The sequence below is a fragment of the Bacillus rossius genome, chromosome 2 (genome assembly GCF_032445375.1).
Source record: "Bacillus rossius redtenbacheri isolate Brsri chromosome 2, Brsri_v3, whole genome shotgun sequence".
Taxonomy (NCBI): Eukaryota; Metazoa; Arthropoda; class Insecta; order Phasmatodea; family Bacillidae; genus Bacillus; species Bacillus rossius.
Window position 1 is genome coordinate 24,606,124 of NC_086331.1, and position 24,652 is coordinate 24,630,775.

Below are 24,652 nucleotides of genomic sequence, written 5' to 3' on the forward strand. Positions count from 1 at the left end.
GGAAACCTGAGTAGACAAGAGAAGAACCGTACCCATTCCTCCTGAAACATTAAATTAGGATTTTAGCGACAATAAAATCTCTTCCAGACACACCCGTTTGGAGTCTAGCGTAATGAGGTCACGCCTGGCGCGAGAGAGACCGAGCCTCCCTCGGACGCCATGCCAGTTCGGCAGTTCAGCGCAGCTCACGGACCGGGGCGGACCTACGTCCCACGGAGAGGCAACATCCTTTGTCTACACTGAAAGTAACGTCCGGTAAATATAGTCACTAATTAACAAAACCCCTTTTATTGCTTAACCTCTCCGTGAGTACCCGGTCCCTTTTTTCGGTCCAGGACCTAATCCGGCCGCATCAATTTAAAGACACCCCGCACCACACTTGGTCAGCGGGGCTGCTCTTCAGCATATGGCACGGGCCGTCTCCCGCAACGTACAGAACTTTATTTAAGGTCACGCGCACGGCGCTGACCACAAACCCGCACGGGAACTTGGACAAACTTAATTGCGGTGCGTGTTTCACCACAGTGGGCACAACACCCGCGCCGGAGACATTTGCATACGGGATTGGCCGTCTCCAATCGCCCGCCCCTTAATTCAGTGTATTTTTGTATCCCGTATTTTGTATTGCTAACTTACGTTACCCGAGTAACGAGTGCCACGTAACCTGTGCGCGCCCCCTTAATTCAGTGTATTTTGTGTCCTGCCCTTGTGTTACGAAATTACGTTACCTGCGTACCCAGTGAGACGTCTGAGACGTAACAGCGTCCGAGGCCACGTAACGCGGAACACAAATACGGTGCCACGGAATAACGAATAAACCCCCCCCCCCCCGGGGACCTTTGTAGAGTGTTGCATTGTGTACGACTCGTTCCTATGAATAAAAGGTACGACACCACCACCTCAACTCCACGCCTCTTATTTAAAATCATCTCACGCAACACCGCCGCCGGCCCTAGTGGGCCACGCAGGGGCACATACATCCACGACCCCAAATTCACGACTAGAAACGAGCTAGTCTGGCGCCCACCCGGACAACACAGATCAAGAACCGCCTTTTCCCACTAGGAGCCACACCGGGACTCGAGCCCGAGACCCCGGACGACGGCAATGTGAATATGTGAAGAGTGGTTATCAAGCACAAGTATGACTTTGTGTGAAGGAGAAGCATTTGTATGTTTTTTAAAGTGTTTCAGGAAATGAATAAATGTTTCATCCTGCATCCAGCCAGAAGGATTTGCACTTCCAGCAGATCCTATTGGTCCAGCCCTGATAAAGTGATCTTGGTATCGCACTCGCGGAAAGACGAAGAATGGAGGAATAGCATTTCCGATGGCATTGACTGCAAAGGCTACTGTGACTAAAGTACCCCTCTCGGCTGAAGTCACTCAACCTACTTGACGAGCACCACGTCTAGCTATTATTCTGTCGCGTTTTTGCACAGTAGATATGCCAGTCAAATCAGCATTATATATATTTTGTGGTTCAAATTTATAACAGTCCATGACAGTAGCCAAATTGTCATAGAAAGCATATACGTTATTTTAATTAAAGCTAGTTGCCCTAGAAAGACTTGTAGCCTGTGTTGCACGTACTTACAGTTCAGGATTTCTTGTCATTTACATGCAAAATCATTCCTTGCCAGCCATTTCGTTGCCATCCCAAGTCCGAGGTCATGATAAATCGTACTTGAAGGTTAGTTCGTATGCCAATTTCATAACATCCTTTTTAGTTAGGCCAACATATATGTCTGCACATCTAATTAAATAACATTTAGGCCCGCACGACATCAGCTTTGTTCCATCCTTTGGGTTCATAGACAATGCAGGTACTGACACACATCCTTAAGCGCCTCTCATTTGGTTTTCATTTTTAAAGATACTTTGGAGGTGTGTGTTGGCCTTTCTAAGATGTTAAGTTTTAAAGGTAAAAAAATCAGATTAGATTTGTCAATTAATTTAAGTCAAACGAAGACAGCTTGAGTTGTATAGTTATCTTAATTAAGTGGTTTGGTCACATACTAAAACATAAATAAAACATTTTTACTAACATAATTCATTATAGTTGTTGCTTTTAGATTAAAGTATTATGGACGATGCATCCAATTCAGCACAAAAGAATAAGTACACACAGACATTTCCAGTTTGTCTGTGGTTTATTACAGGTGTTAGTTATTACAGCAAACAAAACCGGACTATAGGTAAAAACCTTATTTTTTGAGTTGAAAAGATTAGGTTTGATATTTGAAAAAAGTTACCGATAGGGGGTGGCTGGCCATGTTGTAGTTACATTCTTACCTTAAATTAGATTGACATTAGCAAATTGCATAGAAAGAGAAAGCAAATGGAGATTTAAAAAAGCTATACTTATCTATGAAAATGTGTTTGAGAATCATTTTAGAACCACTACATCCACTCACAATAGACAATTGTGAGCGAGAAAAAGTTATGACTTACCTATTTATGCTACATGTTCATAGAGATTTATCTCAGTGCCAGCTCTGAGGAGAAGATCGTCATGCAGTGATGAATGATGAAAAGCAAGCCCAAAAGGAAAATGATGTGTAAATCGTAGGCTACAGGGATCTGCATGAGGCCAGAGAATTTGGCTGCAGGCTCATCCAAGGAGGTTGACAGGGAGTAAAGTTAAGACCACACCACAAGAGACAAAGAGTGAAGTCCGGTTACAGTCGCGCACAAGAAGACAGCCCCTGAGGGATAGCTGCCATGCCTAGTTAAGGTTAAAGGCTATGTGGCAGTCAAAAAAAAAAAAAGAGGTGGAGACACTAAGGCTGGAAGTGGGAATACTGTGTTATGCCTGAAAGGGGGGTTGGGGGAATAAAGTGGCAATGGTCCATAAAATGGCACTGCATGTTGAAATTAGGAACCAGAGGGGGCTCAAACACATAGTTGTGTAAAGTGCCAGTAGATGGCCCTCAGAGCTCGGGAGTAGGCATAAGCCTGAAGAAAAGAGTCCATAAGATGGCCTCATGGTGAGGGACGTCATAGAGTGGTGGACACCCAAAGAGGCAGCACTCATGGTGATGAACACAATAACTACATATATGAGTCACATGTTGGACCAACCATCTTGTCCCTATGGAATGCAGTTGCAAAAGTGTTATTGTATGTAAAGGGCACTATCAACAAAAATGTTTACCAGAAACATCCAGAACAGTGTTCTCACAGGGTGTCTACAGGCAACAGAAAAATTAATTTGGTGACTTTTGGTGACCTTTTGGTGACCTTTTGGTGACCTTTTCAAGAAAAGTTGATACTTCGAATTACACGTTTCATTTTTAGGTAAAAAGTTTTCAGAAACGTTTCACATTATACCACACAGAAAAAAGGAATATTTTTAATGCAACTTATTGACTATGTAATAACATACACTATTGAAAATAACGAAAAAGCAACAAAATATACTAAAAAATATTACACAGTTTTATGTGCTTACCTTTTAATAGTCCCGGGTGTTAGCAGTTGTTATACAAGACCACAATTTCAACACTGGCCAAAAAACACTGACAGTTAATATTTAAATTTGTAGGCCTATGTGTTTCTGCACTGTGGATATGGATAGAAACATAATTCATAATTTTAAGCCTGCTTTTTCAAAAATGTTATCCTATCCTCCATGCTGGTCATTTCCTCCTTATGCATTTCTAACATCCTGCATTTTGTAGCTTGTAGTTCCTTCAGTTCTGACTTGGCTTTCCTCTTTGCTTCTACTTCCTCATCTTTCTTCATGTTTTTCATCCTGAGTGCTTCCTGTCTCCTGGCAGATGCATTCCTTACAGAATGGATCATTTTTTTAGTGATTTGGACATTTTTAACTCCACCTTCTGAATGAACAGAATCATACACACATCTCTGTGCTATCAAAGAGGCTTCCGACAAGTTTTCTACCAGACATTCTCTGTTCACTGAAAACCCCCTCTCAACTGCAGCATTGCCATGAAACATAACTAAAATCTTCTTGCAAAACTGAATCAGGGCAGCATTGTCCACCTTCGCCATAGAAATTAATTCCAAAACAAGGGCATCCAATTTTTGAGACCTCCAATCATCTGTCTCTATAGCATCTTTAACAGCTGCATTGTCACAAACAATCAAGTAATCTCGTTTGATGCAGTCTGCTACATGTGGAGCCATGTGTCCATTTGACACAAAAATGTCTAATGCAGTGGTAATGCGTGAGTTTCTTAATAGACTACTTCTGATGACTTGAGGCGATAAACAGGATGCTCCTTTAACAATTTTACTTTTGAGTGGAGACTTCACAGTAAACTTTGAAAATATATGTTGTAACACCTGCATTCATTTATAAACAACAACACTACAACCTCTTTAAGGTCTTTGCATGCTGCTTTGGCACCAAATCCTATATCTATATTGCTCACAGCTTTCAAGACATCTGAATTGTATACATCAACATTTGTCAGCTGAACACCCGATTTGATGTCTTCTACCACATTTTTCTTCAAGATGCGAGTGCCAATGCCTGTCAAGAGAGACAACGTATCTTGATAGAGCAGCGGAAATAAAGCATCATTGGACTGGAATTTCGTTAGAAAAGGCTCTAGCTGCAATGAAACTGATAGAAGAAATTCCAACTTTGCAAACAATAGCTTATCTTTCAAGGCTTCTTTCACTCTTACATAACACTGAGAATTCGGGGGATTTTTCTCTACTGCACTGACATATTTCAAAAGTGATGGAAACATCTCAATGGCTCTTTGAAGTACTCTTGAATTTTCAACCCATCTAACTTGGCAGAACTTGAGTGGGAAAACTTCAGAAGCAGTCTTCAGAGTGTATTCAGCTCTTCTAACCGGAAAATCCCTGAACAGATAGTACACAGATCGCAAAAATTCATGTATTTTCCATCCTACTGTAGTGTGTGCTGTTTTATAAGCCCCTTGCACAACATGTAAAGGGCATGTTCCAGTATCAAAAGGCTTTCCATTTCCATCCAGCTCGTTACCAATACTGTCTTGCAAGTCACGTAAAAACTTTAAGTTCACGTTAGGCCCATCAACAGATACTTGCAAAATGTGATTTAGGGGCAAACCTAGATTGGCCATAGTAGTTGTGAAAGTTTCCAACAAATCTTTTGCTGTTGCTCGTTGAAGAAATGTTGATGTCAGGTACTTGGTCACAACTGCATTGCAATCTTCATCCCAGAAACGTACAATCAGATCCATTTGACCTTTCTGACTAATTTTATTTAAACTTTCATCGAGGGAAATAGCAAAAAAATTTGCATTTTTTACTTCATCTACAAGTTTACTTTGAAAATAAGGTCCAAGACCATAAGTAATAACATAGGACAATTTGTCCTTTTGCATCATGAAATTTTATGCAATCAAACTATCGGGGAACATGTACGGAAACAGTTCAGAACTTGATCCTGAGCCACGTGAAGACCCATGAGTAACTACTTTATTTAAAGCCCAAACAATTTCTGCCTTTGCTACGTCATCCTTCAAAATGAAATTGCCTAGGCCTATGCCAGAAGTACCTGCACATTCAGTTCTTTTAGTATCACTATTAGTTGTTCCGCTAGAACAGTCATTCTGTGTTTCAGTGTTCATTGGTGAAGTGCCTGTTGCCAACACAGATGGAGCATCATTTTTCTTAGAAAATTGCAGTAATGTTTGCTTACCTTTAGAGATTTCCAGGAGTTTCTGAACATGTTTTTTCCCCTTTTCATGAACTTTAACACAGTATACACCACCATGGGAAATACCAAAGTCGCTTCTACAAATAGTGCAATAAGCTTTGTATTGTGACTTTTCTACAGGCCTAAGCCAAGACGTCCAATTTCCTTCTATTGCGCAAGGCATTTTGAACCACTGATCTTGGAAACTGCACTTTCCAGGCATTTCTTTTATATTTCACACATATAAATACATAAACACGTGAAGACGTGTCAATCAGAATTTCCAGAACTTAAGTAAATAATTAACTGTAACTTTTTGTTACAACAAACTCTTCCATGTTCCTAAATAGCACATGATACATAAAAGTCAAGAAATATTTTGCACCAATTACAGAAAACACCTTTTGGCCGATCTATATTTAGTACCACGTGCTAAAACGTTGCAGTGGCGATTAATTAGAAAAGCACACATCGATTTACTGGTAAATAACGCACGGAACGTTTTTACTATAAACTCAGTTAACTGGCACACAAACGAAAACGTTTTCTTTCCGGTTTTATATTCACAAGAATTACAACTACATGACGTTATAATTAGTAAAATTCACGCCACTTTACACAACACAAGTCGGCAGCCATTACAAATCTACGTACAAATCCAAACATCCGTGTTTCGAAGACAAAGGAAACAGCAAACAGGAAAGCACTATCGATTAGAAGATATCAACGTCTGCTTCCGCGAGACTGTCGATGCGCATATGTCGATTTATACACCCGCAAACTATCGATTTGTATCGAAACGTTACGTACGACGGGTAAATAAACATTAATCCGTGACTTCCACAACAATTGCGCCACTTTTTCGGTACTTCCGTGACCAGCGCTTCATTTTAGTTACTTTTTGGTGACTTCCGTGACTTCCGTGACCTGTAGACACCCTGTCTCAAGACATCACATATTCAGGTGCAGATTGGGGAGCAACAAGTCTGATCACAAGAGCATTAGGGGTACAGTGTCATTTCACTGCAGCAACCTGGTGTCTTGCAGCTCTTAAGAAACAGCAAGTAGTCGCTCTGAGTTAAGCAGAGGCAGAATACACTTCATGCACCCTGGTAGCATCAGAACTACTTACTTGAAAGGGTTTCTATCAGAGTTTGTAGGTGAAACAGGGAATATTATGTGTAAGTGTATTATATGTGGGTAATTCTCATGGAAACTCGAAATTCCTGTCATAGCAATTTTTACAATAATCCTAAGCGATTTAGGATGGTATTTTTTTTTTTTTTCGGAAAGAATATCATCAAGGCTAAAAATGTTGGTCATAACTTAAGAACCGTACGGGCATTTGTAAGAATAATAAATATATAGTACTCTGAAAATCATTCCCTCACTATGTCCCAAACTCCAGATTAAAACATTGTCTAAAGTTTTTATCGAAAATTTCTTAAAAAATCTGTTTGCAACTATGGCTTGTCTATTGTAAATACAACAACTTTTCAAAATTTCTCTGAGTTTAGGATCATAAGTCATGAACAAGTTGTCTAATGTTGACTTAACATGTGTCCCATGAAAAATTATCATTCCCTCACATCATTACCAACAGTCGATAAGTATGTATATTCTTGAGGACTTTAGTAATAGTCTCATTAGTTTTTGATAGTTGGTAGTATGGTCACTTGTTCGAAATGGCAAATTGACTTTAAGCTTGTTAAAGTACTTGTTGGAAGAAGATGTCATTGTAATTTTTTAAAGATTACATTTTAAACAATCATTCCATCACAGCGAAGAATAAAGAAGGTAATTGAAATATTTGAATTTTGATGACGTAGTAAAGTATGTTTTTAAAGGTAGAAAGTGTAGAGAAAAGTTAGATGGTTACAAAAGGTTATGTTGCGAGATTTTTTAGGTTATGGTTTATTTTGTCATTTCCTCACCGTCATTCCCTCACATTTGATTATTTTCAGTTATATTATAAGTTTGTTCAAAATAATGTTCAAGAATCTCACTAAGAGATTTTAAAAATTTCTAAAGAAGTACAACATTTTTGGTAATTTTATATTGATAGTTTATTGTTGTAATTGAACTGTGATTACTACTACGATAAGAAAAAGTTTTGGTTTAAGTATTCTTTTACTCATCTTCAAGTTGCAATATGAGTTTTAATTCATAATTTTTAAGTTAATGTAACCTAGTAGAATTCTAAAGATATTTAAAAAATAAATAATACGATTTCATATGAGAAATGAATATAAACATCATTTCCTCACCTCAGTCATAATTCCCTCACATTTGATTATTTTCAGTGCTCATAAATTCGTTCAAAACTCATTTATTCTGGGGACCACGATATTTTTCACTTCTAGTAACACGAGTACTACAAATTTAAGAGAAAACGAAGATGAATTTATTTAATTATTTTTCATTAATTTATTGATAGGTAATTTCGGGATTTCATGAGAATTACCCATGTATTATATGTATATGTAAGTGTAATGGTATAAAATCAAGGAGTTAATTTCATGACGAACATCAATGGAAATTAAAAAAAAATCGGAGCATATTGACACAAATTTACATTTTTTGAAAGATATTGTCAAGAAGCAGGTCATAAATGTTGATTATGTAGTACTATCTAATATTATGTAGTATCTAACATAAATGTATCTGATATATCTACCAGACTGTTAAGTCGTAAATAATTTTGGATGTTTAGAATTATGCTAATTTCTTGTTCATACATCTCACTGTGTTAACATAGCGTGTAGAGGCTATATTTATGTAAAATTTCAAATCTCTTTTTTATTTCTTGTAAATAATGTTAGTGTGTTGTGTGCCCAGTGAGGGAAGAACCTTTGTACAGTAAACTCCCGGTATATCGCGCCCCGATTGATCGCGGAATCAGGTATATCGCGGGTCAAACCATGTCCCCCAAACAGAAATGAATAATAATGGAATAAATGGTTGACAGCAGATTAGGATAATTTTGCGTTGTAACTCACAAACTAAGCATCGGGCAGAAAAAAGGATAGACGTAGAAAATGTCCGCAGTGAAATTCTAAACAAGATATCTCCGTACATTATTCCTCTATCTTGTAGGGTTTTCAATTTATGGTCCAATCCAGCCCAGTGTTAATTTCTGAAACACTAGTTCTTAACGTCGCTTTATCTCACAAATGAAGCATCGAACAGGGGACCCGATAAAGCCCACCGTCCAGCGACATTATCCAGCGTGACTCGGCTGGGGATTGATGTTGGATAGGCTTGGTTGACGGCAAGTGCTGGGAGGGGAGAGGCGAGCAGAGAATATGCGACCAAGACACCTGGGTAGACGGGAGGGGTGGAATATAAGCGCTAGTGATGAGAGGGGCGATGAGTAAGCCGAAAGGGGGGAAGTCTGGTGTCCTTGAGTAGTTCACTCATTTCCCGTCTGCACACTTCTCGTGGTCACGTTTGCTGACAAGCGGAGACAAGTCATTGTTGACCGTGCGTTATTGAAGCCGTGTTTTTACAGTCAGTCTTGTTAGCGCTTGGTACCATGTCACAGAAACGAAAAACTCATTCTATAGCAGATAAACTGAAAATCATTGAGAGTGTGAAAAAAGGTGAGACGAAAGTGAGCATATCACGTGAGTGCGGTATTCCAGAAGGTACAATCAGAGGGTGGATGAAAAAGGAACAGAAACTAAGAAATTTTGTGGATGTTATTGAAAGTGATGTAGGGTTGCAAAGAAAAACAATCAAGTTAGGTGAAGACAGTGAACTGGATGAATGCCTTTACAGGTGTTTTTTTAACTAAACGAAGTGAAGGTGTACCATTGTCAGGACCTATTTTGAAGGCTCAAGCTGTTAAGTTTCATAACGATTTGCATGGAAAGATGGACTTCAAAGCTTCAGAAGGGTGGTTTTCGCGATGGAAAGTTCGTCACGGAATACAGCAGGCAAGCATCGAAGGTGAAGCCCGATCTTAGTGGGTGGGGCGGGGTAGTTGACGTATACTGTCGGAGAGGGAAGAGGTGGGAAGGAAAGATAAGGCGTAGAGAGAGTTAGAGATTGGAGCGGGCAGAAACACGGCGAGGGGGAGAGGGTGGGGGAGGGAATGTGTTCACGCAGCACACAGGCAGAGCATGAGTCACTTGACTGAGCAGCGTTGCTGCGTACAAGGCAAAATCAGGTAGTCCCGTGTTTAAAATTCCACTCCAGAATCTTCCCATTTAGTGTGGAGCGCTTACAAAAACTATGACTTCTTTTTTATTTTTTACCATCTTTTACTGTACAGCATGTATTATATTAATCAGTATTTTACTGGACATCTGTATATAAATGTTTTGTTACAACACTTAAACCTACAGACGTAATATTATTGGGTAATACATTGTATTATACACGTTCATCTTTTTACTTTGGTATACTGTTTTAACATTAAATAGTAAAGTAAATCAGCTAGCGTATTTTTAATCTTTGCCGAGGAATTCCCAGTGGTCCAATACTTACGTGAACCATACTGTACCACTTTTGCCGTGAGGTAGTAAACAAGCCCCGGAAATGTTTATGTGTAGCGGCTTACCGACCTTTAACCAGAAGCTGGGGAATATAACACTTGCCGATCGGAGCCACACACACTCAGCAACTCAACACAGTGTTTGGTGAAATAAGTAAAGACAAAGTTTAACAGACTTTTTAATACGGCGCCACTGATAGCGCTAAAATTAATTTGGCGCAATTTTTGTTTCCCGCGTGTGACCATTTATAATTTGCTGAAAGCATGGATAATAAAATTTAACCACTTGACACGATAGACGATTCTTTATTTTTTATTGTACAAATGCTAGAATCGTTTTTCCCGTATCTGTGGCCTACTTCTGCAAAAGACACGCTATCTGTAAGTAAATCTAGAATTTTTATTTTGTCAATCAAACTCAGTACTTTGCGATTCATATTCGGTTTGAAGTATCACTACGGCCTTTCTATTTAGAAGACTTTGACCACAGAATCGTGTGTAACCGCACACACTGCACTTACTTTGTTACGGACACTCAGACGAAGCAGATACTGTGGCTAACCCCACAAGACTGGCAGCAGCTTGTGTGCCGCACGTGTGTATGGCGGCGTGTGGCGCGCTTGTAGGCCGTGCAACAAACTGTGCGCGGCTCGTGGAAAAATAAAAAAAAATTCAACATTTAATATTTATCTTTAAAATTTATTATTTTTATTTTTTCACCCGCGTTTAGTGAAAACTGCGGATGCAAAGTCCGCACATAAGGCGGGCCGGGCCGTCTATACTGTGCGTGCTTGCCGACCTATTAGAACACATGCTGTGTTTTATGCCTTTTGACCTTGGTCACATCGAAACAACGCGGTTATGCAACAATGCGGGTAAAAGTTATGTCCCCCGACAACCGCGTTAAATAGGGAGTGTACTGTATCTCTTTTTTTTTATATTTGCTTTATGTTGCATAGAGCCTTGTGACTTGAAATTGACAGGGATGTCAAGAAATGTTGTGAATAGTCAGCCACTAGTTTTGCTTGTAGTCATTAGGAGCACATGTGCCATTTAGCATAGCAAATAAAACATTTGGGCATGTTACCTCTAAAAATCTTATGTGTTATTCCTAATTCAAGCATGTTAGTTTTATATTTTATCTGAGCATATAATATTTTCATCAATGTAATTACAACATGACTAGTAATCAGATTTTTTAAAATTTTTTCATAGGCTATACTTAGGGGCCTGTTCTTTTCGCGATCGCGATTAAACGACGATAAACGCGAAATCACCGTTAAATACAGTTTTTACGCGAAATCGCCATAACACAGCGTTTTTACACGAAATTTTGTATTAAAACGCGAAATCGCAGTGTTTTTATGCAAAATTTAAATACTGGTTAAAAGACGTGTCTCGTCAATGGTAAACACCGCAACATGGCCGCCGAACATTAATCATAAATGCACTAAAGCAAACAAAAGCTTACACACTCACGTTATAATGTTAAACCCAAAAATATACTGTAAAAATACGCAAAACTACGGCGTTTATTTTCCTTTCCGGCTTAATGTTTGGATAGATAAGACAAACATGCGAAGTTCTAAAGCGTACGCACACCGCTCGGGGCACTGACGTCAGCTTGGAACAGCGACACCGGATAAATACAAAAGCAAGCAGATGATTGGGCGAACAGTGTTTGGAAGAGCCTTACGTGAGTGGCCATATCACGTCAGCCGGGGGCGCTGGCATATAGTTGGAACAGCGTCGTAGTATCAAGCAGATTAAATCGCGCCAAAAAGCGGAAAAATGTAAACAAACATTAGTTTTCGAATGGTGTGACGATGATTAGTTGGCCAACAGTTTTTATAGATTTTGTTGGGTCGTTACAAAAACACGGAAATACCATAACGTTGAATGTCAAAATTAACCACAAAGCGGAAATAACTGAATGAATTTGTGTGTTTCTTAAATGTACCTTAATGCCGAAATAGCACAATCAAACCTAACCTAACCTTACTTAGCCTAGCCTAGCCTAGCCTAGCCTAGCCTAGCCTAGCCTAGCCTAGCCTAGCCTAGCCTAGCCTAGCCTAGCCTAACCTAACCTAACCTAACCTAACCTAACCTAACCTAACCTAACCCAACCTTTGTGGCAGCCCTGTAATGACATTTTTCGGCGTTGTGGTACACAGCAGTTTTCTAGCTGTCGTTGTAATCAATTTGGCATTTCAGCGTTGTGGTTCGTCCTCGATTTTGTTAAAGGGATTAATAGTTTTCCAGATTTGTTGTGTTTTCACCTTGTTTAAATGGACATCAACTCATTACACTGTACGACTATCACATATTTATTCAAAATCGCTCTACTCATTATGTTACATTCACTCTCCACCATTACATCACGATCCACTGCCCGCTCTACCACTTCCTTTCATAGATACCAACTCTCATAGATGCCAACATCACATATCACAACACCTTCCCTTTTATAGCAAATACATCCACACTCTTGACATATTACTACAATCCAGAAACAGAGCAAAAGTTAAAACAGTCATCAGTTTGGGGAATCATATTATTTGGTACTCACTAGTCTTTGTATCTTGCTGGCACTTTCACCTCACGTCCACTTTTTGTACGTCTCGACACATTGACCTTTTCCTTACCACTCATCAGTGCTGGTGGGCACTCTCCCTGCCGCACTCTTGACCCTGCTCCCTGCGACTCTCCTCCTGCCTCGTCTTCTGCTGGGAACCCCCGGAACTCATCATCAGAGTCCAGGCTGGACCTTCTCCTATGCAACTCAGGAGCAAGGCTGGATGGTCTCAAGTGATGGGAGTTCCTCCGCACGTGCTGGCCATCCTGATCACGGACAACGTATGATCTCGGAGTCGAAGACTTGTGTACAATTTCTGCTGGTTCCCACTGATTGTTTCTATTTAACAAGACCCTATCTTGGTGCTCGAACTCGGTTGCCTTTCTTGCCCGTTGATCATACCACTGTTTGATCTTCGCTTGCCTGTTACGTAGTTCTTCTGCTACCTTTCCCTGCACTTCCGGTTGTAGTAACTGCTGCCTCATTGGTAGTTTCGTCCTTACCCGGCGACTCATTAGCAACTGTGCTGGTGACAGGCCTACAGCAGTCAGAGGAGTGTTTCTGTACTCTAGTAACATGACAGGTAGATCACTAGACGAATCCGAACACCTCCTCAACATGTTCTTAGCAATCTGCACTGCTCGTTCTGCAAGCCCATTCGACTTTGGGTAGTGAGGACTTGCTGTCACTACTTCGAAGTCCCAACTCATTGCGAACTGCCTGTATTTATAGGAGTTAAATGGCATATTGTCTGAAATAATGAGCTTTGGCACACCATGAGTAGCAAACACAGATTTCAGTCCTCTTATGACTTCATTGGCTTGTTTATTTGCTACTGGTACTATTTCAATCCACTTGGAATAGTAGTCAATGACAACCATATAGCTGTTGCCCCCATAGTCACAAAGATCAATACCAAGTTTCTCAAACGGTAATTCTGGAATGTTGTGAGATATGAGTGGTTCTGCTTTATTCTGGCTTCTGAATTTTTGGCATGTGAAACACCTATTTACCAATATCTCAATGTCTTCTGCCATTTTTGGCCAATACAGTACTTGCCTGGCTCGTGCTTTGGTTCTTTCTATGCCTAAGTGGCCCTCATGGAGTAAGAGTAGCATCTGCTGCCTCAATGCCACTGGCACTACAATGCGATCATTTAAGAACACTAGACCCTTGTCGAGATGTAAGCAATTCCTTTGGACAAAGTACATTTGAGCTTGCTGGCTGACTTGATGTTTGTGTTCTGGCCACCCATTTTGACAGTACCTCATAACCTCACACAGTGCTGTATCCTTAGCAGTTTCCCGCCTGAACTCATCCTTTCTAGTAGTCGACACCTGACTTGTATCACTCACACTCACAAGGTGAACCATTTCTGCAGACAAATCTTCATCTGCATGTTCCACTTCTGGCAAATACGCCCTTGACAGTAAGTCTGCTACATGCATGAGTTTGCCTGGAAGATACTCTACCGACAGCGTGTACCGTAGCAGCCTGATTTTCATCCGTTGAAGTCTAACAGAATACACATCTGCTATACTTTTCTTAAACACTGGAACTAATGGTTTGTGGTCTGTGTGTACTATGACATGCCTTCCATATATGTAGTGATGAAACTTTCTCGCTGCAAACACAATACTGAGCATTTCCTTCTCGACTTGTGCATAATTCTTTTCTGCTGAGGACAAACTTCGGGAAGCATAGCTGATCGGCTGATCATCACACATTAAACAACATCCCAGTCCATCTTTTGAGGCATCACACTGAATGGACAGTTTTTTGTTGGGGTCATACAAGCCGAGTACTGGTGCCTTGCTGACCAACTCCTTGACTTGCTGCAACACATCAGTGTGCACTGGTAACCACTGCCACTCAGTATCGTTCTTCAGGAGTTCCCTCAGTGGAGCTATGATGCTAGCTAAGTTAGGTAAAAACTTCCTTAAGTAGCTGATGAAACCCAACACTCTTTGCAGCTCAACTTTGTTGGTGGGTGTTTGTAGTGCTAGAATAGCTCGCACCTGGTCGGGATCTGGCTGCATACCATTTGAGGAGAACACATGCCCAAAATACCTTGCCTCCTTCTTTTTGAACTGAATCTTGCGTACATTGAACTTCACATTTAGCACTCTCGCTCTCTGTGCTACCTGTAACAATATTTGATCGTGCTCAACTTCATTTGCAGCAGCAATCAAGAGGTCATCAAAGTATACTAGTACCCCTGGAATATCACCAAAGTTTTGCATGTTTATTCGTTGAAAAATTTCAGGTGCACTCGATAACCCAAATGGGAGCCTGAGAAATTTATAACATCCAAATGGTGTGCTGAAAGTGCAGTACATACTTGATTCCTCATCTAGTTCCACCTGGTAAAACCCATCTTTCAGGTCCAACACTGTGAAAATGGACTTATTGTTCAGCTGGCAGCTCAACTCCTCTAATGTTGGTATCATGTGATACTCCCTGCAAATTGCCTTATTCAGGTCTACTGGATCTAGACAGAGTCTGAGACTTTTGTCGCCCTTTTCAACAACAGTTAGGTTGCTAACCCATCCAGTTGGCTGATCAACCTTGGCAATAATTCCTAGCTTAACAAGCTCGTCCAACTTGATTTTTAATCTATCTCTTAAGGCAAAGGGCACTCTTCGAGGTGGTTTAGCAACTGGCTGAACAGATTTATCTACTACCAATGTGCACTTGTTCGGAATACACCCGACTCCCTGAAATAAATCTGCAAATTCTGAGAGGAACTTATCTTCCGATAAAACGCTACTGTGTAAGGTGTGGACAAAACTGCGAGAAACTAACTTCAAACACACGCATCCTGGCAGTCCAAGAATGGGCATTCTGCAGCTACCATCTTCAACAACAACAAACTCCAGGCACTCCTGAGCACCATCTGCTGTATTTACTCCACACATTAGCTTAATGACACCCACTGGTTTCACTTTTTTGCCGCCGAACCCTTCGAGTGTTATGTGTGACCATTTCAACTGGGTTGGGCGAGCCAGCTGCTTCACAATACTCTGTGATATGATATTTACCTCTGAGCCCGTATCAAGCTTGAAATATACAGTCTTACCTTCAACCCACATTTCTTGGATCCACTCCTTTCGGCCTGGCTTGGCATCCTCCACCCCGGTCGTTGCTTCTGCCACTTCTAATGTGCTGACAAAGAACTCTTCCATCTCACCTCCCGTTAACCTAACCTCTTCAACTTGGTTGGTGCACACGGTTGCAAAATGATTGAACTTCATGCACTTGTAACATTTTTTTCCAAAGGCAGGGCACTCATTCTTCCTATGTACCCGCCCGCACCTTCGGCACTTAGGACTTCCTTGTTGCACATGCTTCTGTTCAGCCCCCCCTTTGTATCGTACCTGCTGCTGTTCAGTTGATTTCTGCTTTCTTCTATTTCGCCACACAGTTTCAACTGTGCCTCCTCTCGGGTGAATTTCATCATCCGACGAATCCTCACGCCGATTAACAGGATTGACAGCTTTGGTTTGTATAGCGTCGGCACGTTGCTTGCCTAGCTCAGCCACCCTACACTGTTCCATTGCCCGTGACAAGCTGAGATCCGGTTCACGCAACAAACGTTCCTGCAGCCCTTTGTCCCGAATGCCCAAAACTATTCTGTCCCGCACAACACTGTCTGTCTGGTCCTTGAAGTCACAACTTTGAACCAGCTTTTTTAAATCTCTCACAAACGAGTCAAACGGCTCTCCCTCTTCCTGAGATCGGCAACTAAACTTGTACCGCTCAACTACGATATTTTTTACAGGGTTACAATAATGTTCAAATGCTCGCAACACCTTTTCAAAATCCCTACGGTCTTCCGCTGGAAGATCGAATGTGTTGAACAACTCAACAGCCTCGTCTCCTATGAGGTTTAACCACATCGCCGCCTTGACTGCCGATGGTTTGGACTCATATCCAGTCGCCAGCATAAAAATATCAAAGCTCTGTTTGAACCGCCGAAAGTGTTCACACAGATTTCCATCTAGAAGCAGCGCCGGCGGTGGCTTAAACGATTCCATCGCGCCGAAACCTGTATAACCTCTATCTCCACGTGGCACAACAACGAAACAACACCACTAAGGTCACGTTGCGAACACTATGCGATTTACTACCGACTGCGCCATGTTGTGTTTTCACCTTGTTAAAATGGACATCAACTCATTACACTGTACGACTATCACATATTTATTCAAAATCGCTCTACTCATTATGTTACATTCACTCTCCACCATTACATCACGATCCACTGGCCGCTCTACCACTTCCTTTCATAGATACCAACTCTCATAGATGCCAACATCACATATCACAACAAGATTAGTTTATGGGAACGAACTAATAATCAGTGTCTAAATCAAAAGTATTGTCATATAAATATATGTAACCGATTTGTTTAGGGTATTCAGTAATGAGTAGGTTCAAGTAAAATTATTTAACTTAAATAATTTTAGATATATTTACAGTAACACATGTTTTTTTCTTTTTCTTTCTTTTAGTTTTTAGCACCGCTTTTGTGTTTTAAAGTGAATTTTAACACCGCTTTTGGTAATTTTTAATGACGAAATCTGAAAATTTTATTTACCACTTTAAAAATTAAAAAAAATCCTTCATTTTGATATTATGGTGTTGCGGAGCAGTAGAGATACATGATTGGAAAAATTAGTATGTCTCTAAAAACAATCTGACGTCGTCCGGGCCTGCGGCCCCCTTTGAGCCCGATATGCCACCGCCCAAACACCACCATATCTGTTCAAACCTCCCGCTTGTGCGTGCGTATGTGATTGTGTTGGTAGCCCAGCAAGAGGGCACTTAGCTGCAGTGCGCCGCATCCCTATATGTATTAATAATTATTGTAACCTTTTCTTTTCGTCCCAAAATAGTGCCACGACGATTCTGTATGTGAGTGCCTTTTGTTTCATTAATATATTATGTTTTTTGAATAAAATACGTGCAAGCACGGACAAGGACGCTCCCTAGCGGGCGACGAAGGAACTAGCATTTAACTTGATTTAAGCTATTTTTACCACATAAGTAATAATTACAGACAGTCTGGTTATGGATGTGATGTGCTGATTTTTATAAAGAGTTCATGTTATTTTCAATAATAACCCGGGGCACGCAATAGCTAAGATGTTAACGGTAATTGTGCTCGGCGCGAAGGGCGCCATGTTGCCTGCCGCAAGCCCTTGTCTCAGCCCAGTCTCCTTCTTCAGCCGGCCGAGAGCGGACATCTCTGCAGACACCCCGAGGACATCACCATTGTTTCACCAAGAAATAGTTCTGTTAAGTTAATTTATTCAAATCGTTTTCATTCTATCTTCGGGGCCTCTCTCGGTGTGAGAGACTGTTTAATTAAAAATTCTTATACTCTCCGGAGTTTTTAATCACCCATGTTATAAGTAACGACTTGAGGTGACCACGTGTGTGGTTCGCCTCCTCAACTAAACCAATTCGTGCCTCGGGCGTTTTTAACAGTATCAAGGAAGGATTGTATAAGGGCGTGTAACGTGAGTAAATAAAACCAACTTAAGTGAGTCACGTGTCTTTGTGTACGGGGGGCCACTTGGGTCCTTAACCCAGTCAGCGGCGTGTGGGACGCCCTAAGAGCCCACTGCGGTTAATTAGAAGCGTGCCCGTTGCTGAGAGCGGGCTCGGTTAGGGACAGGTGCTGGATTAAATATCAGGAGGGCTAATATCTCGCCGCACACGGGCCACGTAACGCCCTGAGTAAGAGTATCGAGCCGGGTCCACGTGCCCACTCACGAGGTGGCGCCCACTATTTCCACCAGTAATTCGAACCATAACACCAGTACGCCCTCAAATCAAATATGCATATTTATAAAAAAAACTTTATACTTCCTGACATATTTTGAGGCAAGGTACAGTTTCAACCTGTTTCCTGAAATATTTTTGAAAGAAAAAAAAAATACTTTCGAACTGCTATGACATGTTTTCATAGTATGGAGTGGCCTCTTTATCCATTAACTAGCATCTCAAGCTTAAGGTTTGGATCTGCCAAATAAGTGATATTGTATTTAACAAGGGTGAAAGTGTGGTAACTGAATTAAACAGATTCAAGAGGTTTGCACATTTAATTTGGGAAAAACTATTCTTACTTATTATTACTTATTTTTCGATTCTTTATGATGAATCAAGAATTGTCTCAAAAAATATTCATCTATCATGTTGCAGTTCAGATATTTCAAACAGTCCAATAATAATATTTCTGTGTTTTTCACATTTTAGAGTTCATGGAGCAAGGTAGAGGTGGTGGAGCAATGAGACTCTGGACACATATTTCTGTGGACTTGGGTTCAAATCCCTGTCCAGCTACTATGATTTTGTGTTCTGCGTTTTCCCGAAATCACTCCAGGCAAATTCTGGGATTATAACTTACTACATACAGGCCATGGCTCATTCTTTGAAAATTATTTCAGTAAACAAGCAGGGTTGAAAGTGACCGAATTACAAAGAATTTTTTTTTTAACTTTTATGTTTGGTTTTAGAAGAAAACTAGTTTGAGTGAAATAATAGTGGATGCAGCCATGTTTGAAAAGTGCTTTTGAATGGACTAAGTTATTAGCCAATACAAGAACATATAGATTTACTTTCTCATCCTGCCATAATGTATTATAAGACTTTAAAATCCAGGATATTAAAACAGCAGTCTTTAGAGGGAATTGTACAAATTTAGGCAAACAGTCAAAAATAATGGTTTTTAGTTTTTGTATGGAAGACTAAAAATTAATAATCCTAATATAAAGGCATCAAAGCCGTAGCGACCGAGTTGTTACGTGGAAAGTCCGTGCCCTCCACAGTTTTTAAGAGTATTTGTTAAAGGAATAAATATTATGTTTTCTTGATACTAGGTGGGTCAGCGGATTATTTAGTTCAAGGTAATAATGACCTAGATTTTATATTTGTGTTTTAATACTATTAATACTTGTAATTAATTTTGAAATTGAAATATATTATTTAGAAAAGCATCTTGATAATATTTTTACTATTTTTAATTTTCAATCTAGGTTAGTACCTATGTAGATAAGAGTGAACTTCAAGAGTCTATTGCATTTGAATGTTAATTTTATAGTTATTATTTTACTTATGTGTTTCATAGTGGTTTTATAACAGAGAGTATTGTGTTGAGAAAAAGAAAGACAGAAAGACGTGACCGACACAGTAAAGGTGGAAATGAAAGAGACGATACTTTGTCACATACTGGGTAAGAGAGAGACAAATATGTTCGCCAGGACTATGGGTAAGCTATCTGACTGAGGAATCCCAGAATGTCTTAGGTTAGAAAGAGAAGGCAATGTGTGAGAGGACCAGTGGAAGCTTTCTGAGAGAGGAATCAGAAATGGTAACTGTAAGAATAATATGTATACCAAATAGGAAAGCTGCTTTTCTGCAGGAAAGACCCCAGTTAAGTGAATTTTCTGTGCGTTTTGCAGTGATCTTTCTTTCGTCAGTCATTGTGCGAGGGCTGGACCATGAGGTCGCACCCGACAAATGTATTTTTTGTTTGAGAGGAATAAATTTCAAAAGTAATAAACTCGTTTATTAATGTTCAACACGTAAACAGAATTTTTTACCTAACTACTTGATACTGTCGATGAGACTAATTTTGTTTTTCCAGTGTTTATGTATGTGCAAGGAGCAGTAGTCGTCTTAGCTGGGCAAGATTGTGACTTGTTACAGGATGTTCATAGCCGATGGGCATGTGACGCGTGCTCCTGGTATTCATGAATATATTGGTGTTTTCAACAGTTTTTATCATGCATTAGTTAATATTAATTCTTTGTACATTGACCAACCTGATTTTTTTGGAGGTTTCATATTTTATTAATGATATTACTGAATGTTTTCAAATCATCTCCCAAGGAGACTGGATCAATAATAGCTGGATGTCAAGATCAATTTTTATGGAGGTCTGTAAATTGGTAGATGTCATTAAAACTGGGGAATCGCTTTGCACAAAAGTAGATGACTTTGAGAGTGAAAACCTGTGCTCAGGACCTTGCTTATCCACTGAAGATATGAAATGGCAGAGATTAAGCAGAAAATTTTTCATCCGATATTCGGTCTTTTTACTTTACTGTGCCCTTTAGCCTGATGCACTGAGTCTTTTCCTTGGAGCAATCACCAATACTGCTTGAGTATGTGTGCATGCACATGCGAGTTGCTTTGTAAACAGCATGTTGGCAACCCGAGGGTTGGCAACAGTTTATGTGCTTCGACACTGCTTGAATGTGTGTATTTTGGATTTCATGTGTTTTCCTCATTTGATACTATATTTGCTTTGTTTAAGTGTATTGTAATCTATGACCCTATCGCTAGCGTGTGCATCTTCACACCAGCAAGCACCTTCCTTACACCACTCGCCTTTATAGGCCATTTGGAGTATGACACTACACTCTGGGAGCCTCACTCTTGTTTAAACTGTGTATCGTAATTCAGGTGATGGAAATCTTCATAAATGCTTTCATTTTTATTTCCAAAGCCTACCTCAGGCTGGCCAACTGCTTTACTAATCCTTTTGTATATTGACCAACTGGACTTCAATCAAGAAGTGCAACTGAACTAAGCTTGGCCACGTGGTGTAGAGACTCATCGGGTGCATGGTGGTGTGTAACCAAATTCACATCCAAAATGTTATTTCCTTCATTAACCCGGTGTCATCTTATCTCATTAGTTAGTTATAGTGTAGTATATATTATATTCCGTCAACATAAAAAGGTCTCCAATTTTGAAATTAATCATAACTGGTATCATATTGTTACGATCGCGCTTGGCTGTAGTGCTTGGCGTCGCCGCGCTCGTTCGGCTTGTCTGCGCCCCCTTCCACCCGCATCCTCTCCCTGGTATCTCATGTCAGCACGCACCTGCCTCAGATCGAGTTACGTAAAAGAGGCCATACTGCGCCATAAAAGGACTCAGACATGTTTATCGGCGCTTTTTGTGGGAACCCGATGCTTGTTGCGTTTATCGGCTTTCTTTGAGCAGCCGCCGCATCCTTCGACAGGACTCACGACGCGTTTCTGGATATTTCGACGGCGAAGGTCGCGCGATATCTCGGAGACATGCCCGATTGTTCTGGACGGGAACCCAAGGGCTATATAAGGAGGTTGGGCCGACCTTCGAGTCAGTTGAGAGTGAGTGAGCAGTGAGAGTTCAGTCGGGAGTTCTCCCGTGGCGGAGTTTCCGGACGATAGAGTCACGGGCGCGGCGATGTCCCGAGCGAAGTTGCGAGCGAGGCGTCGAGTGGGATCATCGGCTAAGGCAAGTATCGGCGGCGGCGGAGTGCGGCGTCGGAGTCCCCGGGTGGAGACCCACGAGGGGTGCTGCGGCAGGAGTTGCACCAGAGGTGCGGCCCAGCGTGGATTGTGAGAAACGAGTGACTGGGGAATTGACATTTCTTTAAGTGTAATTAATTATTTGCCAATTTAGAAGATTATTTGTAAGTGACAAGTAGTGGTAATAAATAAAACTGTGTGTGTGATAAAAATCTTTAATTGGGCTATCCTTTACGAGCCGGCGGTAAATCTTAACAATATCATATTTTGTTTTATCAGTATTGCATCAATGTCAAGGAACAGTTACAGTTTGAATCTAAAGGAATTATATTCCTATTTCAGATGTCAACATAGGCCCATAAACAGACAATTTTGTTCTTGAAAGCAAGCAGGTCAACAAAATTGTCTGGTTTTAGCGAAAAAAATGTTTTTTCCTGCACATTAAAATTAAATTGCATAACATAGGCTTTAGCTTCATTCCTGCGCCAATCATAACACAACTTTTTAATAGTGGTAAACATGTGCTGATAAATTTATAATACGTAAGAAAGATAACCTGCTGATAACCCTCTCTTTTTAAACAAAGGAAAACATGGCACAGTTTTTATTTAATTTCATTCTTCTAGCAATGACTGTTACATTACAATATATTTACAAATTTTTACACTTTTAATTAAGTATTTTTAATAAAAAAGACTTTGATTTGAAATTTTTGCTGAAAAGTGTTGAATTGATGACACTAACGCCGCACATCGCAGCATTCATGGTACTCGTATTGCACCTCGTTATTCACACACAACACACAACCTGCCGTGCCCGTCGTAGCCGCGTCCCGCCATAAACACCTTTTGTTTACAACAACATGTCCCACTGCTGCCAACTTACGAAAGGACACAACACCTCCTCCCTACTAAAGTTTCCTATAACAGTACAGTAAAACCAAATATCTTACTACGCTATGCTACACTAGTGGTACAGTACATAGTCCTCCCACTTCTTGGGTCGGTGGCTGATTCTCTGTGGGTACCGTCGTGCTCCAGCCGCCTGGTCGCTCTCCGATGGTTCCAGATCCTGGGCGAGCCGTGCACTGTCGCTCCCAGAGTCACTGGTGGCGTTGTGCTCCCATTCTGCGATGGGCTCTCCCAAAGCTGGTCCTCCCCTGATGCAGACGCTGGCTGGATCCCTCTCGATGGATTTCTGGATGAGCTGCTCCACGTAGCTGGTACCGCTGCCAATGGTTTCAATTGTCTTGAATTCCCGAAAGGGGTTTGTGTCGTCTTCGCAGCTTGCGGAGTCTTCTACTGCTGCCTGTTGCCGCCTGTCATGGGTGCTGCGAGTGCCATGCTCACCCTTGGGCTGCTCTCCCCTAGGTGGAACCTGGACCGCGGCTCATGTCTCAATTGCTTCATTTGGCCCTCCCCTCGCAGGCAGGTGCCCATTTGCCTCAGCCGATCCTCTGGGCACCCAGTGCCTGATTTGATCCTTGTGGCGCCTATGCTCTCCTCCGATGTCGTCCTTGACTATAAATATCTGGTGACCCTGTGCGCTTAGTACTGTCCCAGGCAACCACTTGGCGTTCTTGTAGTAAGCCCTGTACCACACTGTGTCCCCTGCCTTGAAGTGTCTGCTATGGCGCTCAGCTGCTGGCTGTACTGAGGGCGACTTGCTGGGGTTCGGTTGAATCAGGTCCAAAGCTGTCCTAAGGGCACGACCCATGAGCAGATCAGCTGGAGTCTTGTGACTTCCAGTGACTGGGGTGGTATGCAGTGCGAACAATGTTCGTGCTAGCCGGGTCTGCCAGTCACCAGTGTTTCCCTTTGACCGTCTGGAACATGCGCTGTACCTGTCCATTACTAGAGGGGTGAAAGGGTGTTGTGCGCACTAACCGGATACCATTTTTCCGTGCGGATCCATTGTCAGAGACCAAACATTCTGGAATCCCGTGAATGCTGAAAATGTCCCGCAGTTCGCGCACCACACATGCTGATGATGCGGACCTTACTATTCTGACTTCCAGCCACTTGGAGTAGGCATCAACAGCGAGAAGGAAAACCTTGCCCTGGAACGGTCCAAAAAAGTCTATGTGTACTCTGGCCCATGGTTTGGTTTCTGGTTCCCAATTAGCGGGTACACGTTGGGGTGGATTGGCTCGTGACTGTTGGCATTGCTGGCACAGCCCTATCATTCTCTCAATGTCGTCGTCCATCTTCGGCCACCACATGTAGCTGCGTGCTATTGCCTTTGATTTCACCACGCCATTGTGAGCTGCGTGGAGCACTACTAATAGGTCCTGCCTTAGCGCCGAGGGGATAACTACTCTGCTGCCCCAAAGGATGCACCCCTTGTACAGGGACAACTCGTCCCGTCGTGTCCAGTACGGGCGGAGCTCATCAGCCACTGCGCCACTCTGTGGCCAGCCGCCACCACAATACTTCTTGACCGCACCCAATACTGGATCTGCCTCTGTCAGTGCAGCAATCCTGGCTGCTTCAATTGGGGGATCTGGCAATGCCTCCAACATCAACACGTCTCCCGCAGCGGGCGGACTTCCGTAACCTTCAACGGCAACCTGCTTAAAGCATCCGCATGTGCAATGCTCTGTCCTGG

At 41.5% G+C, this 24,652-nt stretch overlaps 1 protein-coding gene across 2 annotated transcripts in view; it reads right to left on the reverse strand.

Moving 5' to 3' along the window:
- Window positions 1-24,652, reverse strand: part of LOC134529179 (myb-like protein X) — a 48,649-nt gene that overhangs the window by 7,671 nt on the left and 16,326 nt on the right. The window contains exon 1 of one of the 2 annotated variants that reach the window (XM_063363016.1): window positions 12,287-12,317. The exons of the other annotated variant lie outside the window; for it this stretch is intronic. Coding sequence (XP_063219086.1) covers window positions 12,287-12,311 — 25 coding nt within the window. The 5' untranslated portion in view covers window positions 12,312-12,317. Of the gene's footprint in view, window positions 1-12,286; window positions 12,318-24,652 lie in introns of those variants that run through there. 2 annotated transcript variants of the gene reach the window in all.